Below are 15,963 nucleotides of genomic sequence, written 5' to 3' on the forward strand. Positions count from 1 at the left end.
AACTATTTTTTTGTCACAATGCAATAACTGGTAATGTTTAACAACATGCTCTCATTTAATAAGGTTTTGTTTTCCTCTAGATAGGTTTTTAAAAAATATTTTAAAGTTTGTGATATAGAGTCTGTATAATGCTACTGAAGATCCATATTAAGTATATGATGCAGACCACACATGGCATCCCCCACATAAAGAGCAGCACACACTGGTGCAGAGCTTCAAGACTTTCTTATGACCTATTTATTCCTTTCAGTTGTCAGCAATAGTTGTACATTATACACAATTATGATGGATTCTATAAGATGTGTAATTCAGTCTAAGCAATTCAAACATTGCAAAGCAAATCATGTGGCCAGTATCCCACCATCAGTTTTCAATACTTTTTGAAGCATTTTAAAGCATACTTACAGCTTTACTTTTTGGCAGTCACTCAAAATAACTAAGATGAGATACCAGCACTTTCTTGTTCTAACTCATCCTATACTGCAAATCTAGGTAGCAAAATTTAAACAAAACATTTGCTCTGAAATTAATGAAACACAAAACCAATAATTTTTGCCACAAAAATTAACAAGACTGTTTATTTTACTTTGACTGCATAGTCTCCCCTTGCGTAAACAAGTAACGAAGCACAGCTTACAGGCAGCAAGACATCTTTCATACCCCACATACTGATTTACATTGCAAAAAGCTATCAGTGAGCATGCACTCTACCACAAAGGATTTTGCATATAACAGTAAATCAATAGAAGGATGAGTTAGCACTTGTATTCAGTGGAGCAGAAATCTTGACATAACTGCCACAGGAGTGAAAATTGTTTTTAAGAAGTTTATGCTTTAAGAAGAATATTTTACCTTCAGACAGTGTGCATCATTACAAAATCAACCTCATGATGTGAAGGCTACTGATCCACTGCATATCATTAAACACATGATTTGCATCATTTTATAAAGAAGAAAAAAATCTCGACGTGTTGTAGGAAGACTCTTGCACAATTTAATCAACCAAATGCAAAACTGCAATGTTTAATTAATAACTCTTTCCCACACATACAGTCCTGAGCAACCAAACCCACAGGCACTGGAGTTTGTGGTCATGCAGTGCCCTAAGCAACTCTGCACTTGCTTATCAAATGCCTTTGCCTTATGAACTTGCTCAGCTGCTTCTCTCAGAACTGCTTGAGCCTCTCCTTGCAGGAAACCTTGCACCTGAGCTTTTTTCCCTTACAGCCCATTAGATTCAAAATTTCAAGTCACCTCTTTATACAGGCTTCATCTAACACCTTCTGTTATCAAGGGCCTTGTAAAATGGATCATTACACCTTACCATGACAGTTTGGCTCAAATAGTGACTTTAATACATATATGTGTGGATTTCATACCTCATGAATTCTCTCCTACATGCTCCAAGGCTCGTTAAGGCAGTTTTAGTTCTATCTGTACCACAGCCCACTTACTTCTTGGAAACAGGAGGATAAGCACAGAACCAGTCCAGCAAACTATTACAGCATATGAGACAGGCCAATTTGGCTTTCTGAAGCTTCACCTAACCTGCAGGGCTGGTGTTGTCCTTGCCACAACCACCCAGATCACAAACTCAGCCAAAATGCAGCTGGGAACATTTCTGCTTGAAAACTCAGATAATCTTTCTTTTCAGGGCAATATTTGGTGAAAAGGGGTAAAATTTACATGCCTAACCCTTAGTCACAGAGGTATGGCTAAGAACCTCTTCCAGATCTTGCCATGTAGGAGTTGCTAGAATGATCCAAGGTCTTTATTCAGCTTCTCATGGATGCTGGACAAGATGAGATTTCCCTTATTTTAAGGAACTATTCTTTAAAACTTTGATCTGCTGCAGGAAGGAGAAATCTGAGGGAGTTTTTTTGCACATCTTTGCTTAAGGTTGCTTCATTTCCCAAACATAATATTGTTTTCTCAGATGAAGCACATAGATTTTAACGAGCCTCAAACCAACAGCAGTACCATCTATGTCATTTCTCTAAATTTGAAGGAGGCATATTTTATAGACATAACAAAAAATTACGCTAACAACCACTTAAATACAGGAAACTATGCTCAGAATTTATTTTCAGGATAAACTAACCCTATCTAAAAAAAAAAAAGGAAGGTAAAAATTAATGTATGTAGACTTTCAGAAGCTAAAAAGTGGTGGATTAAGCTTTTAAAAATACTAGTGGTTTTAGTATTAGGCTGGTTCTGATAGTACAACATACAAATGCTGCAAAGAAAAAAAGGAAATTATACTGCAGATATATGTATATATATATATATATATACTTTAGGTATTTCAGTTGGCTGAGTTGCATCCTTTCTAATAAATGCAGTGAATCATCTAAATCACTTAAATTGAGAATGGGAAATGACAGAGCTGTTTCTCCCTTTACCAATGCCCTCCCACTGTCAAACATTACATCTTGTTAGGACTAGACTACAAGTATTTACCAACAATGCATCAGTTTTCCATTCAATACAGAAAAGAGTTAGCAACTTGGCTGAGAAGGTTTTAATTTCCATGGGACCAAAAATGCCATAAGCTATGGAAACATCATTATGCTTTCGATAGTTATCCATTAAAAAGGAAAAATGCATTGTATAACTGTTTTTTGTACAACAGCAAAACCACACTTCATTTCTTCACACATTCAGGCTACTAAGGAGCTTCTGATCTTTACAATAACATAGAATCATAGAATAGTTTGGGTTGCAAGGGACCTTTAAAGGTCACGTAGTCCAACCCTGCCGCACTGAGCAGAGACGTCTTAAACTCTGAGTGAGATCACGCTGCTCAGAGCCCTGTTCAACTGGACCTTGACTGTTTCAAGGGATGGGGCATCCATCATTATGGCAGCTGGTGTGGGGTCAGTAGTTCTGACTGAGGAAGCTGTGACCGGTCCAGAGAGATGGTCCCGTGGAGGATTGCCTTCCCAAGGCCCGGTGCTTTCCCTCAGCTGCTGGCTAGGAGGGCCCATGCAGTAGCTGTCAGCTCTTTAGTGATTGTTAGCTCGTGATTCCAGCTCAGGTCTGCAGAGCAGCCTCCATGCCAGACCATGGAGAGATGAGAGGCTCGTGCAGCTGTTCTGCACAAGGCAGCTTTATTGGTCTGTACTCCAGCGAAGGGGAGGCCAGGGACGAGCATCGCTCTGCCCTCACAGGGGCAGGGGGCTGGCTTTATAGGGATATAGGGGGTGGGTGTCAGAGGGTAAAGGCCAGTGGGTTACAAAGGATCTGCATAGGGTCTCCCAGAGGATTCTGGGTCTGTCTTCTTCTCTTAACTGAAGAGTAGCTGCCTTCCCAGGGGGGGTCCTGCCGGGAGACTGAGCAATCTTCCTTATCTCAGCAGACGTGCCTCCAGGGCAGTGGCTGGGCACACCCCACATATCATCTCTTTGGGAACTCTTCCTCTGTTTCACCACCCCCAGTGTGAAAAATATTTATCTCTATCTAGTCTGAATCTACTGGTTTTTAGTTTAAAATCACTACCACTTGCCCTATTTCAACAGACCCTGCTAAAACATTTGTCCCCATCTTTCATGTAAGCGCCCTTCAACTACTGAGAGGCCACAATAAGGTCTCTCCAGAGCTCTCCTATCCAGGCTAATCCACCCGAACTCACTCAGCCTTTCATCATAGATGTTCAATCCATCTGATCAGTTTTGTGGCCCTCTGCTGGACCTGCTGCAACAGGTCACATCATTCTCGTGCTGAGGGCGCCAGTGCCGGATGCAGTACTTCAGGGGGGTTCTCACAAAAGTGGAATAGAGGGACATAAACACCTCCCTGGACCTGCTGACCACACCTCTCCTGGACCAGAACACAGCTGGCTTTCTGGCCAAAAGTGCATACCTGTCAGCTCGTGACCAGCTTTTCATCCACAAGTACCCAAGTCCTTTTCCAAAGTGTCCTCTCAATCCTTTCATCCCCCAGCCTTTATTGATACTAGAAGTTACCACAGTAGAGCCATAGGAGCTTGGACTTGGCCATACTGAACCTCAACGCTCACCACCAGACCACTGCTTGAGCTTGTCCAGGTCCCTCTGCATAGCATCACCCCTCTGGCATGTCAACCACACCACTCACCTTGGCGTCATCTATGTATTTGCTCAGGGTGCACCTGATCCCAATGTGTCTGTGTCAACGATGAAGGTATTAAAGGGTATTGGTCCCAATATGAACCCCTGAGGGACACCATTTGTCACTGATCTCCACCTGAACACTGAGGTGTTAACCATTACCCTCTAGACAGTCATCCAACCAATTCCTCATTTGAACAATCTGAACTGTCCACCCATAAAATGCTTCTCCCTGCAATTTAGAGAGAAGGATATTTTGGATGACTGTGTCAAAGGCCTTAGGGAAGACCAGAGAGGCAATATCCATAGCTCTTCCTTGTTCCACTGATGTAGTCACTCCATCATAGAAGGCCTCTAGGTTGGTTGGGCAGGACTTGCCCTTGGTGAAGCCATAATGGTGCTAATCCCCTCCCTGTCCTCCATGTGCCTTAGTAGGCTAAGAGGATGTAGGTCTAAAATATTATTTTATTCTCAAATTGATAAATAACACCTTACAACTCATTAATAATTATTTTTACATTGACATTAGTCATTCTCCTAAAGTACAAAACTCATTCCATTCATGTCGAGATGGTGATGGTAATGGTAATACATCATCAGTTCTCAATTCTGTTTTTCTACAGGAGTGTGACAGGACAGTGAGAGCTCCCCAAAGCCCCAAGCATACAATGAAAGCAGAACTTCTAAGAACATAGAGGATAACTTCAGATGACCCAGTGTATAAATATTAATCAAAAACAGTCTTGTCACTGATGCAGCCTTTGCAGCTGGCTAAAATCAGTCTTTGAATATAACAAAGAGGACAAAGACCATGTGTAAAATATTCTATACATGGCAAAACCAGAGGAGATAACAAAACAAAAAGATAATTGCTCCAAGAGAAAAAGTGCAAAGAAAGGTCAGAGTGGGCAGAACCATGCCAGCATTCTGTTCCCATTCAAGTACACCACACCAGAACTTCCTATTTATCCACCCAAGTCTTCCTTTACCATCAGTGGAGAGAAAGAGGTGGCTTTTGGTTTGCCACCCACCAAGTTTTGCTAATGTAACTCAGCAACCATAGATAGCAAAATAAGTGGGAAAGAACAGGATCCACAGGGATCTGTGTCTTCTGCTCCAGTCTTCCACTACAGTAAGTCATAATGGCAGCACGAGAGGAACAGACTGAGCACAACACACAGTGTTTTCTGTCTGGGAGTGTTATTTTGACTGCCTCTGTGAGTAGGAGTCCACGAGACTGAGTAGCACTGTACAGCTCTTTTGGCATGTAAGCTTTGTCCAGGTCCTTGCTAAAGCTCAGAATAAAGTAATGATGTTAGACAGCTTCCAGAAACCAGCTTTTAAGAATGCCATTTCGACTTAGTCCTTTCAACATAACAGACTGTACTTTCAAATCTAGTTTATGTCAACCAGAGAAAAAAATCTTTGGATGTGCCTTCTTTTTGTAAACTTTCAATAGAAGAACTGACAAGTTCCCCCCCCACCTTCCTGATTTCTTTTTCATGTAAGTATTTTTCATTTTAGTTATGTTGTTTAAAATGCAATGTTGGCAATGAGATATTGCTAGAGGCTTTGGACTGATGCCTTCTGAAGCTTCCACTTTTCCCAGCTTTTACTAGCTGTAAAGAATTTGTTTCTAGAAACATGTAATTTTAACAGCAAAATTACTGCAAAAACATAAACTGAATTTAATTGGTTACAAAGTAATATTTTGACATAATCAAGGAATTGTTTAGGGGGTTTAAGGCATAATTTATTAGTTCTGGTTAAGGTACACATTTTTATTCCCACAGGCAAATAACAAACTGATTAGTTAGTGTAATAAAGCAGTTTATTTGTCTGACAATTGGCAGCTAGAAGTGCAATAACTTACTTGATCAATTGCCATTTTAAAGAACATTAAAGCCTCCCATAATTATGTTATCTATATGGTATGCAGACATATAACAATACAGCATTAACCCTATTAACACAAGTCATTCAATATGATGTTTCTGCCAGGTTCTGTACCTTTCTACATAACGCAAGAGGAAGTAATTACTTTTTGTACTGAAAGATTGAAGAACTGACATCCTTTTAGATATGCAAAGAATTTGACCATAGGAAGAACTAAACATGATAGCTGCTCTTGATCAATTTTTTTTCTGATATTCAAAACCATGCATACGAGTTTTGAGAAAGTCCTAGCTTTCCATTTAGTTTTTCAGAATTCTGTAGTTCTCAAGTGGAGACAGCCACCTGTCTCTGGGAAGGTGGTTTTCCAGTTTGTTATATAAAATGGAATTCTTCTCATGTTCCTGAATTCCATTACTTTGCCAGGTAGCATCAATAGCACCCAGCTCTCAGAGATTTAGACCACACATCTCTCTGAAGGCCCGGCCTTACTGAATTCAGTGGATCTAAGCCAACACAGAAAGCCACCACAGAGCAAATGAATACCACACACATTTCAGACAAACGTTATACAGTGGAAAAGACTATTACACATGTACACAATCACCTTTTTGAGATCAAATGAAACTTCAGTGATCTAGGTAAGGAAATATTTACCAGTCAGAAGTTCAGATGAACTAGAGTACACAGACATGAGAAGGTCAATGGAGATTACCTTGGTTCCCCCTACATTTTTACTGAAAATACCTTACCTTTCTTTTAAAAAGAAAACCAGGAAAAAATATTGCATTAAAATCGCAAAATTTTGAAGAAAAAAGTGAACAAGTTAAACACAAATTCAAATGAGATATGATATACCTTAACATGCAAAGACAACACAAACACATTCAGGAAAGTTATTCTCATTTCAACCCCAAACCAGTACAATTACCTCCATTCTTCTACCACTCTCAAAGAATCACATTTAAAACTGATTTACAAAGAGGATTTATTTTAAAGTCTTTGGCAGAGAATCATTTCTGGAATGCTATTTTATATGAGAAAGGTCAAAAACCTTGTTAAAATTCAAACAGAATTTAAGTTTTAATGACTGGAAGCTTATGTTCTGTATCACTGAAAACTATAGTGCAGAGTTTATATTTTATTACCATTTCTTACTGAGCCTATCTACAAAACTACAGGCCTACTAGGAAGAGGCTCAATATATTTAGATTTCCAACAGAGTGTTCCGAGAGGCTTGACATAATTCAATTTTCATAATAAAAATTTTAAAAAGCTATACATTGCCCTCCCACACTATGAACTTTGAAAAAAAAGTGTAGGAGCACTAAGGAAACACCACGGTTCATTCTTCAGACTCATTATTCCACTGTCAAAATTGTGAACCACCTGTCAATTAGCTTATCTTTCACCACATTTTCTGGAAAAGACAAGCAGTGGTACATTTTCCTAGTTTTCTAGTACCCAAACAATCTGTTATCACTAATGACTTTTACCTCAAGCCATGTCCTTGAAGCAGGGAAGCATTATGCTATATTATTAATGGAGAATTCAAGAACATATTAAAATAGCAAATTTTGCAAACAAGCCTGTGGCTTAGCTGTGTTTTCTTACATTTTTGACTTAGCCAGTTTATCTAACAGTTCCTCCTGTTGCTGGTACATGCCTCTCTTACCCTTCTACTTGCATAACACAACTTCTATCAACTCTTCTCCTTCATATTTCACTTACTTTCTCAGAAATCTTTTTAGTTTCTATGAGTAATCCCAGTCCTCAGATGCAGTGATAAACAGAAGAATATCCAACCTACAGCTGGAGGCTTCCTACTTACCAGCAGTTTGCAATGCTCACAGGTTCTAAAACAACTTAGTATTAATACAGTGGCAGTTTTCTTGCTGCTTATTCAGGATTTGCATATAAGTTTGAGATGAAAACACAAAGCTTACAAGTCAACCAATGCAGTACACTCTTTGGCTATATTAGTAATCACTAACAGAACTGCTCTAGCATTAGGTGATAATTCTGCATGGAAAAAAAGGTAAACTATCATTACACAATATACCTTTCAACTGACAAATTGCTGATTAATTCAATCTCTCACTGACAGTCTCTATGGCAATAATTATTCCCTGTAGCACAATAATACCTGCGGCATTTAAAAACGTCAACCTCCCCCACCTGACTTCTCTGCATAATAGGGAACCTGGATCTGTTCTACTTAGAAAAAACCCATCACACATTAATAAAATTGCTAGAAAACTCCTTATTTATCAATCATTATTTTATGCTGTACAGTATAAAGCACATTGCAGAGTTTCATTGCTGTATAGTACATACCCCATGTTCTTTAGCAGCCATAACCACTTTTGCAACAATATCTTCTTCAACAAAAGGCCTCACAGCATCATGGATAATCACTACTTCTGGCTTCTGGAGCAAATGGCTGGAAAATTCATTCTCTGCAAATACTTTCAGTCCATTGAATATTGACCGGTGACGAGTTATTCCACCTTTTACTACTGTAACTTTTTTGTGGCCGTATTTTTCAATGATAGTCTTCATTGTTTCAGTATTTTCAGGAGAGACCACCACAATAACGTCAGATATCCAACTTATCCTAGAAAAACCAGTACAAAACCAGAGAAAGTAGATATGAATGACCAAATAAAAGTGGAACTATATGAAACAAAGAAATTCATTACAACAAATATTCAAGGTGACGAAATAAAACATCTCTCAGTATACTCAAATTGTACTCCACTCCTTAAGGGAGAGCTATAACAGATTTATACCAATAACACTGGAGTTCTGTGAAGGGACTTCCTTCCAACAACCACTTTGCAGAGGGGCACATTCTGATAACTCTTCAAAAGCCTTCAAAACATTTCTTACTCCAGCATCATTCCTAACTTCAAGCAGAACTTCTAAATCAAACAGTGACAGTTTGCTAATCGGTTTCTAATAAACTGGTAAATCCTGTGACCTGGAATACTCCACGTTCCAGTGAAGTACACAGTGTACAAGGGAATAAGACAATCAAGAAAAAGTCTGAAAAAAGATCACTATCAAGACAGGCATGAGCAGTAATTGGCAGAATGGTAGTGAATGAAAACTGTAACACTTTAATATTGACAGGAAACATTATACTGGTAGTTTGAAAAAAATACATGTATTTATAAACACAAAGGTTTCTGCTTTAGGAAGCTAGAAAAATGTAAAAACATAGCTGTGCTAGTTAAGAATATCATATCAAAAGTACATTTTTAGAGATCTCCAAGATTTTACTGTTGGTATCAGTCGAGCTCTACAACTGAGGGGTTGTGTGGGAAGAAGTGGATGACCCACAGACCACAAGATTAAAACCAGTCACAACTGAAGCTAGGTTGAAATCATAATTCTGTCAAAGTATCTAGGAATACAAATTCTAGTCATATGTGGCATACTGTACTTCAAAACAACAGAAATACCGAAATTCAAATCCATTGTAGTGTCTTATTTTCTAAATGCCTATGTAGAGAACATAAAAAAAAAAAAAAAAAAAAAAAAAAATGTGTTCCCTTTCTGTTGTCTCCACAAATGGCAGAAGAGCTTTTTAGCAAGTCAGACAAGATTTTAAAAAAAAATTACTATGTTAAAATTACCCATGGGTAGCTTACACATCCAACTATGGAGAGAGACAAGTACAATACACTGTCGCAACTAAAACTAGCAAAACTACTGAAACTAATTTTGCAGACACCAGCAGAACTAAGGTACTAAGAGCTAAATATTTCCAGCTAGAAAAATCAGAGTAAGAAATTCACAGTTCAGAAATACACAGGCTCAAGATACTGATTTCTGCAATAACACGAGTAGGCATTGCCTGGGAACTATCCTTACTTCAAAAGCAAAGTATCAGTGTTAGAACCAGTCCCTTAGAACTACGTGTAACAACAGAGCATCTTCCACCTCATGTATGGAGAGGGGGGGTTGCAATTAGTAATACATGGAAAACTATTTCAACTAATTGTAAAATAACTATTTAAAATAAAATAAAGTGCTATTACCATTCTTCAAAAGAAAAATACTTGTCCTTATGTTCATTTTAGTATTAGCAAAGGCAGAAAATACAGCCAAACCAATATATTCTCAGCATTCTTTAAGTATTGAAGCTGCTCAAATGTAAAATCTGAAGTCATGTGGTTTCAAGTTTCATTTCAACTTGTCACTCACCACAGGTCCATCAAAAGGTTTAAAAATCTCTCATATAATTTCTGGCATACATTTAGCTACAAAATGTAGCACTTCTGCACGACTTTAGCTTGGAACTAGGGCAAACTAACTGGATTCATCTCAGTTCTTCTTTTAAATACTGAGAGTCAGTCATTTAAACAAAGCAAAATTCAAGAAGAGCTATTTCACACTAAATGAGAACAAGACCTCTGCACTTCTATTTCCAGAAAGACTGTAGCCTTACACAGTACCCAGAAACTGGACAGTCTGCACAGTCACTGTGACTGTGTAAGAAGAGCACTGACACTGCCCTTTCTGGAGTTAAATGAAACAGTTTATGAGGCAACTGGGTAGTAGTACACAACATCTTCTGAGAAGAGGGGAAGAGAACACAAGTACTGGCCAGCCTGTGATAAATCTCTACACAGAGGGGTGGAATGGCTCAAGGCCTCCAGTGGTACAATACACCAAAAAGTGACAGGATGCGGTCACAGCTCCACCCTGTGTCTGCATAAACACATTTGTAAACTTGAGTAGGTCCTCCTTAAACTTATTCCGGACCCACATTCTGTAATTATAGCTGGGATTTAGGGATGTAACATATTCATGCAAGAGCATAAGCATATCCTCTAGATTGACTACATACAGAACAGTTTAGGTTTTGTCCCACTAAAACTCATGGAAATTACTAATCCAGTGAAGTATGACACAAATCTTAATAAATGAGAGCTGTGCACCACACAGGTTGCTTGCTCTTCTGAAGATCTGCTTATGGAAATGTTGCAAAATGTTTTAAAGAACTAGAAAGGTATCAGCATACACTCAATCTGGCAGTAAATGAATCTTATTTCTTTCCCTCAATTTGTCATATCCTTTCGTTTAGAAAGATTTCATACTAAAATAATAACCTACTCAGGACCTGCTCAAATACAATTTAAAGACACAATTTCAATTTTATAAATGTAATATTGGATCAAGCTTCAGAAAGAATCAGCACAACACATGAAAAAGATCACAATGCTGTACCCCAATGTGCTTTAACAACACACAATTCCAGTGCTTCCAATACACCACAGGCTGTGGTTCCAAAGTGGAGAATCAAGTCTGACCAAATGAAGCAAAATGACAAGTCCAGTTACAATCACTTTACAACTGCCTTGGGAGGACCCCAATACTAGCAGAAAGCAAACAGTGAGGCAGAAAAGGACTATATGTTTGTTTCCTGCAGCTATCCTTCTTGTCATCACCTACAGACAGATTTATTGCCTAGTAGAAAATAGTACTGTTCCATTAAATTTCAAACAAAGTACAAACACACTAGCTGAGTTAGAACTGAAAGTAGCGGAGCTCATTAACTCAGCAACAGATTAAGCTATTACTTGAAAACAGGCTGCAGAGGAAATGAAATAAACCCACTTTGAAACTGTATCACCTAAATGGCATGCTGAAGTCCAAATGTGACCCAGGTTTAACCCTCTATCAGTTCACTCGCATAGAAACCAGTGCTGAAATCTGACATAAGGCTTAAATACACTCCATCTCCTGCAACAAACTATTCAATATAATCTACTGAGACCAGCAAAACAAGGCCAGAACCAGGCAGTTACTGCTGAGATGGCTTTAGCAGTGTTAGACAGGATCTTTCACTGCCACAGAAACTTTCACAGATGCAAGATAAATCATTATATTACTTTTGCTAACCTTATCAAAAAACAAATGAGAAAGAGAAGTATCAAGAACAAAATGCATTTGCAGAATGCAAGCATAACTTCTTTTTGCTCCATAACAGCTTTGTTATGAATTTATTGATATATGAAAAAATATATTAATACAAATATATCTCTTACAGTACAAAAATGGAAGCAGGAAGCTTTTATGGTATATTAAGAAAGTTTGAAGGATCTCATATACAGAAGCCATCCAATGTTTTCCAGAAATAAAATGCTCCCTATGAGTCAGACATGATAAAAAAGAGACCTCCATAAATTTGCTATAACTATTTTTCGCTCATAAGCTATTTCAAAAATAAGCTTATGATAATGGAACAAAAGGAACTATCAGCGTAGAGGCATTTAACAAAACTGTAATTGTGTGACCTATAGAGCCAGTGAATATGCATCAATGGAGAAAATAAATATACAAATAAACTATGCAAGACACTTCCAAAGAGGTGCTCCTTTGGGAGGTTCCCCAGGGGACTTAAGAGACATCCACCTGTTTTGAGATACTACAATAAGTAATAAACAAAGCTGCCTGAAACCTCTATGAAAAACTTTAATTCTGCCAGTGAAGATATTAACTCTGCTTTTCCTCTTTTATAACTACTCACTGTACTTTCAACAACTGGTGAAATATGAGCACAGCAAGAATAGCAACAGCATATTTGTTCCACAATGATTTTAAAAATCAGTCTTTACCTTAGTTTGTTTTCCTCTCTATAGCTTTAGTAAAATATGCATGCACATGTGCATACAGAGCTAGGATTCCTCCCTGTCTCAGAAAAGGAACTGAAGAAGTTCTATTCTAAACAAACATACACACACACCAAAAAAAAAAAAAATCAAATGAAGAAAGAACTCTAATAGTTGCTACAGAAGCAAAAACAAGGAATGCCATTCTAAATCAGTTGAACTTGTTGCAAAAGCCTTGTATAGTTCAACAAAAGCAGGAACAAATCCAGTGGGAAAAAGAGACATTTAAGTTTTCTAACACACTTTAATTTTAGTCCGAAGGTAGGGCCTGACCTTCCTATCAGTGCCACTGCACTGGCAATTAAAACCAATGATTTTTCCTTACCCTAGTTCTGCTCACCTCCTCTTCCTCAGGATATCATCTGTGATTATTACTGGCAGGCCAGTGTTCTACATGCTGTTATCCTATGCAACAGGATGCACTGCTCATTCATTCATGTCTGCCCTTGTCTCATCCGCCCATTTTTCCACATTGATATTCAGTCTCACTACTTGCAGCTGAACAGCATAAAAATCTTTTTCTACTGATCTTTAAAAACCACATGCAAAGCAGCTGCACATCGTTGAACTGTTCATGTATTTCATGTCTATACACTGCTACCTTTTTTTCAGATTTAAGGAAGCTCAAAAACAGCAGCACTAGCTGAGATACTCAGTTCAGTTGAAGTTATTACAGACTAATGGGTCACCCATTCAATTATATCAGACATGAGAAGATAGAGTCAAGCTAAACACAAAATCTGCCACTTCTGGGCAGATTATGGGATGAACTGCAGTTCCTCAATTTTACATTTCTGCGCTTACATTCGCACAAAGTAAGAACAAGGTACATCCTTTGCAGTTTCAGTGCCAGAAGTAAAAGTGTTGAGAAGAAAATGAAAGCCATCCCAAGCTTTGGAGTACATCAGTTCCCAGCTGCTCATACACATCTATACCAGTCAACACTGTAACTCAGCAGAGGTGGCAGGAAGCTCTGCCTGCCAGAGCACTGGCAGCAGTTATTGCACTTCTAAGCAAAAGCATCAAGCTGTTACCTTCACAATCAACTTGGTTGAACTGTACAACTAGAAATCAACCTTCTAAGTTTTTGCAGCTTTAGGACAAATATAATACTGTTGCTCAAAGTACGGCTATTTTCTCAGAGCTTACTGGCAGTAAAAATAGAGTTGTTTTGTTTTGTTTTTTAGATGCATAACATTTCCTTCCCAAACCTCCCTCTGTTCTCCTTTCCAGGTCTCCAATACACTGAGTGAGGATATAATTCTTCTCTGTAGATTCCCATGACGTTTTGGCAGAAATTACAGCTGTGGCAAGCTTTGGATTGGACTCTTTGCTTACTGATGTGCTTAGCTTTGCCACTGGCTACTGTTGAAAATTAAATAAAGAAAACAAGCAGTATTTCTTTCATAAAGTAACAAGTGACCTGAAGGAAGCCTCTCTGGGTGGGAATGGAAAAAAGTCCCAATTTTGATGCTGTAAAAGTTTCCATGTGTTAAGAACTTTGGGAGATGCTGGCAATTTTATTTCTTTCACCAATCTCCACTCCTCCCCATTTATCCTCTCTAAACTAAAGGTTTGTTTTCCTACAAGTTACTGCAACATATTCAGAATTCCCCTTGACACCCTGCTCCTACCTGCGGTGTTTCAAGTGACACTAGATACAAGACTTACATTATGTTAACATTTGACAATAATATATTAACTGTCAGTCACATGCCTAGAACTCAACAGCCTTATGAAAAGGAAAAGCCTGGCTGCTAAGAAATCCCATTACTTTAATCCTTTGCTCCAACATAGAATCATAGAATGTTAAGGGTTGGAAGGTACCCTAAAGACCATTTAGCCCCAACCCCCCTGCCATGGGCAGGGACACCTCCCACTAGACCCGGTTGATCAAGGCCCTATCCAGCCTGGCCTTGAGCTCTACCGGGGTTTGGGCATCCACAACTCCCTGGGAAACCTGTTCCAATGCCTCACTATTCTCACACTAAAGAATTTCTTCCTAATATCTAACCTAAATTTCCCACCTTTCAATTTGTACCCATTACTCCTTGTGGTATCACTACAACATAAACATGGAAAAGTTACAAATGAAGCTTCACTCTACATAAGCCATCAGCTTCTAGTCCAACTATAACTTAAACATTCGTGCTTTAAACTTCCTGCTGATGCAAGGTATTTTACCATGGGCAACAGTGGAGTATAATGCAGGGCTGTACACCAGTGAATTCATTCATCCCATCATGAGGAGTAGATCATTTTTCGAGGCCTTTGGACATTATAAAGATCATCTCCAGTGAGAGTGGCAGTAGAGATCTCTTTTCAGGGCTGATGGATAATGCTATGACTGCCTCCAACAGCTGCGGTGGGCTCATAGCTCACCAAACCAGCCACTGTAGCTACACAAACCCTCAAGCTTCGAGGCTGAGGGGCCTCGAACAGATGATCTCCAGGAGCCAAGGAAAGCGGCACACCCTCGAAGCATGGGCAGGGCTGGGGAAGGAGGGCGGAGAGGCACCCGGGATGGCGGCGCTGGAGCCAGGCTGGGGTGGGGGAAGTGCCAGCTCCCGCCCGGGACTTCCTCCCAGGTGAGGGGGCCTAGACACACCTCGTTCCCTGCTCGGTCTGACCGGGAGGGGAGGGACGGAAACACACCGCAACGCAAACTAGACCCGCCGGGGGTGCCAGGACCAGCGGGGACTGCCTGCGGACTCTCCGGGGCACGGCGAGGGCCGGCAGGAGCCCGCGGGGCGCGGTCGGGAGCCGAGCGGCGCCGGGCTCGTTACCTCTCCATGGCCCGCACCGCGTAGCTGACGAGCGGCCTCCCCTGCACGGCGCAGAACTGCTTGGGGGTGGCACCCCCCAGGCGCTCCCCGCTCCCACCCGCCGGCAGCACGGCCGACACCGACACTCCGCCGGGCGCGGCGCCGGGGCTGCCGAGCTCCATCTGCGCTGGGCCCGGCTGCGGCTCCGCTCCGCGCCCCCCGCGGCAGGAACGGCGCAACTGCCCGCCCGCCTGCTTTATTCGCCCACGACGTCCGCGATCCAAAGAATCCAGCGCCCGCCCGCCCCCGGCGCGCACCGGGCCCTACCGCTCGCCCCCCCCCCCCCCCCGCAGAAGCTCCCCCAGCCCCAGCAGCCCCGCGGGAACGACCGGGCCGCAGCGGGGAGCGCCCGGAGCAGCACGACACAGCCACAGCGGGCACACAGAGGCACCAGCCGGCCACCGCCGCCATGGGCCCTTTAAATGCCGGGGGCGGGGCGGGGCCGCACTGAGGGGCGGGGGAGGCGCGTCCCGC

General features: G+C 40.7%; 1 protein-coding gene across 2 annotated transcripts in view; it reads right to left on the reverse strand.

Moving 5' to 3' along the window:
* Positions 1 to 15,634, reverse strand: part of CRPPA (CDP-L-ribitol pyrophosphorylase A) — a 111,176-nt gene extending 95,542 nt beyond the window's left edge. For both annotated transcript variants that reach the window (XM_082278297.1, XM_082278298.1), the window contains exons 1-2: positions 15,451 to 15,634; positions 8,319 to 8,598 (exon numbers count right to left, since the gene is read on the reverse strand). In XM_082278297.1, the coding sequence (XP_082134423.1) occupies positions 8,319 to 8,598; positions 15,451 to 15,611 (441 nt within the window). In that variant the 5' untranslated portion in view covers positions 15,612 to 15,634. The remainder of the gene's footprint in view (positions 1 to 8,318; positions 8,599 to 15,450) is intronic.
* Between the last annotated feature and the right edge of the window lie 329 nt (positions 15,635 to 15,963).

Source organism: Coloeus monedula (genome assembly GCF_965178545.1).
Source record: "Coloeus monedula genome assembly, chromosome: 1".
NCBI lineage: Eukaryota > Metazoa > Chordata > Aves > Passeriformes > Corvidae > Coloeus > Coloeus monedula.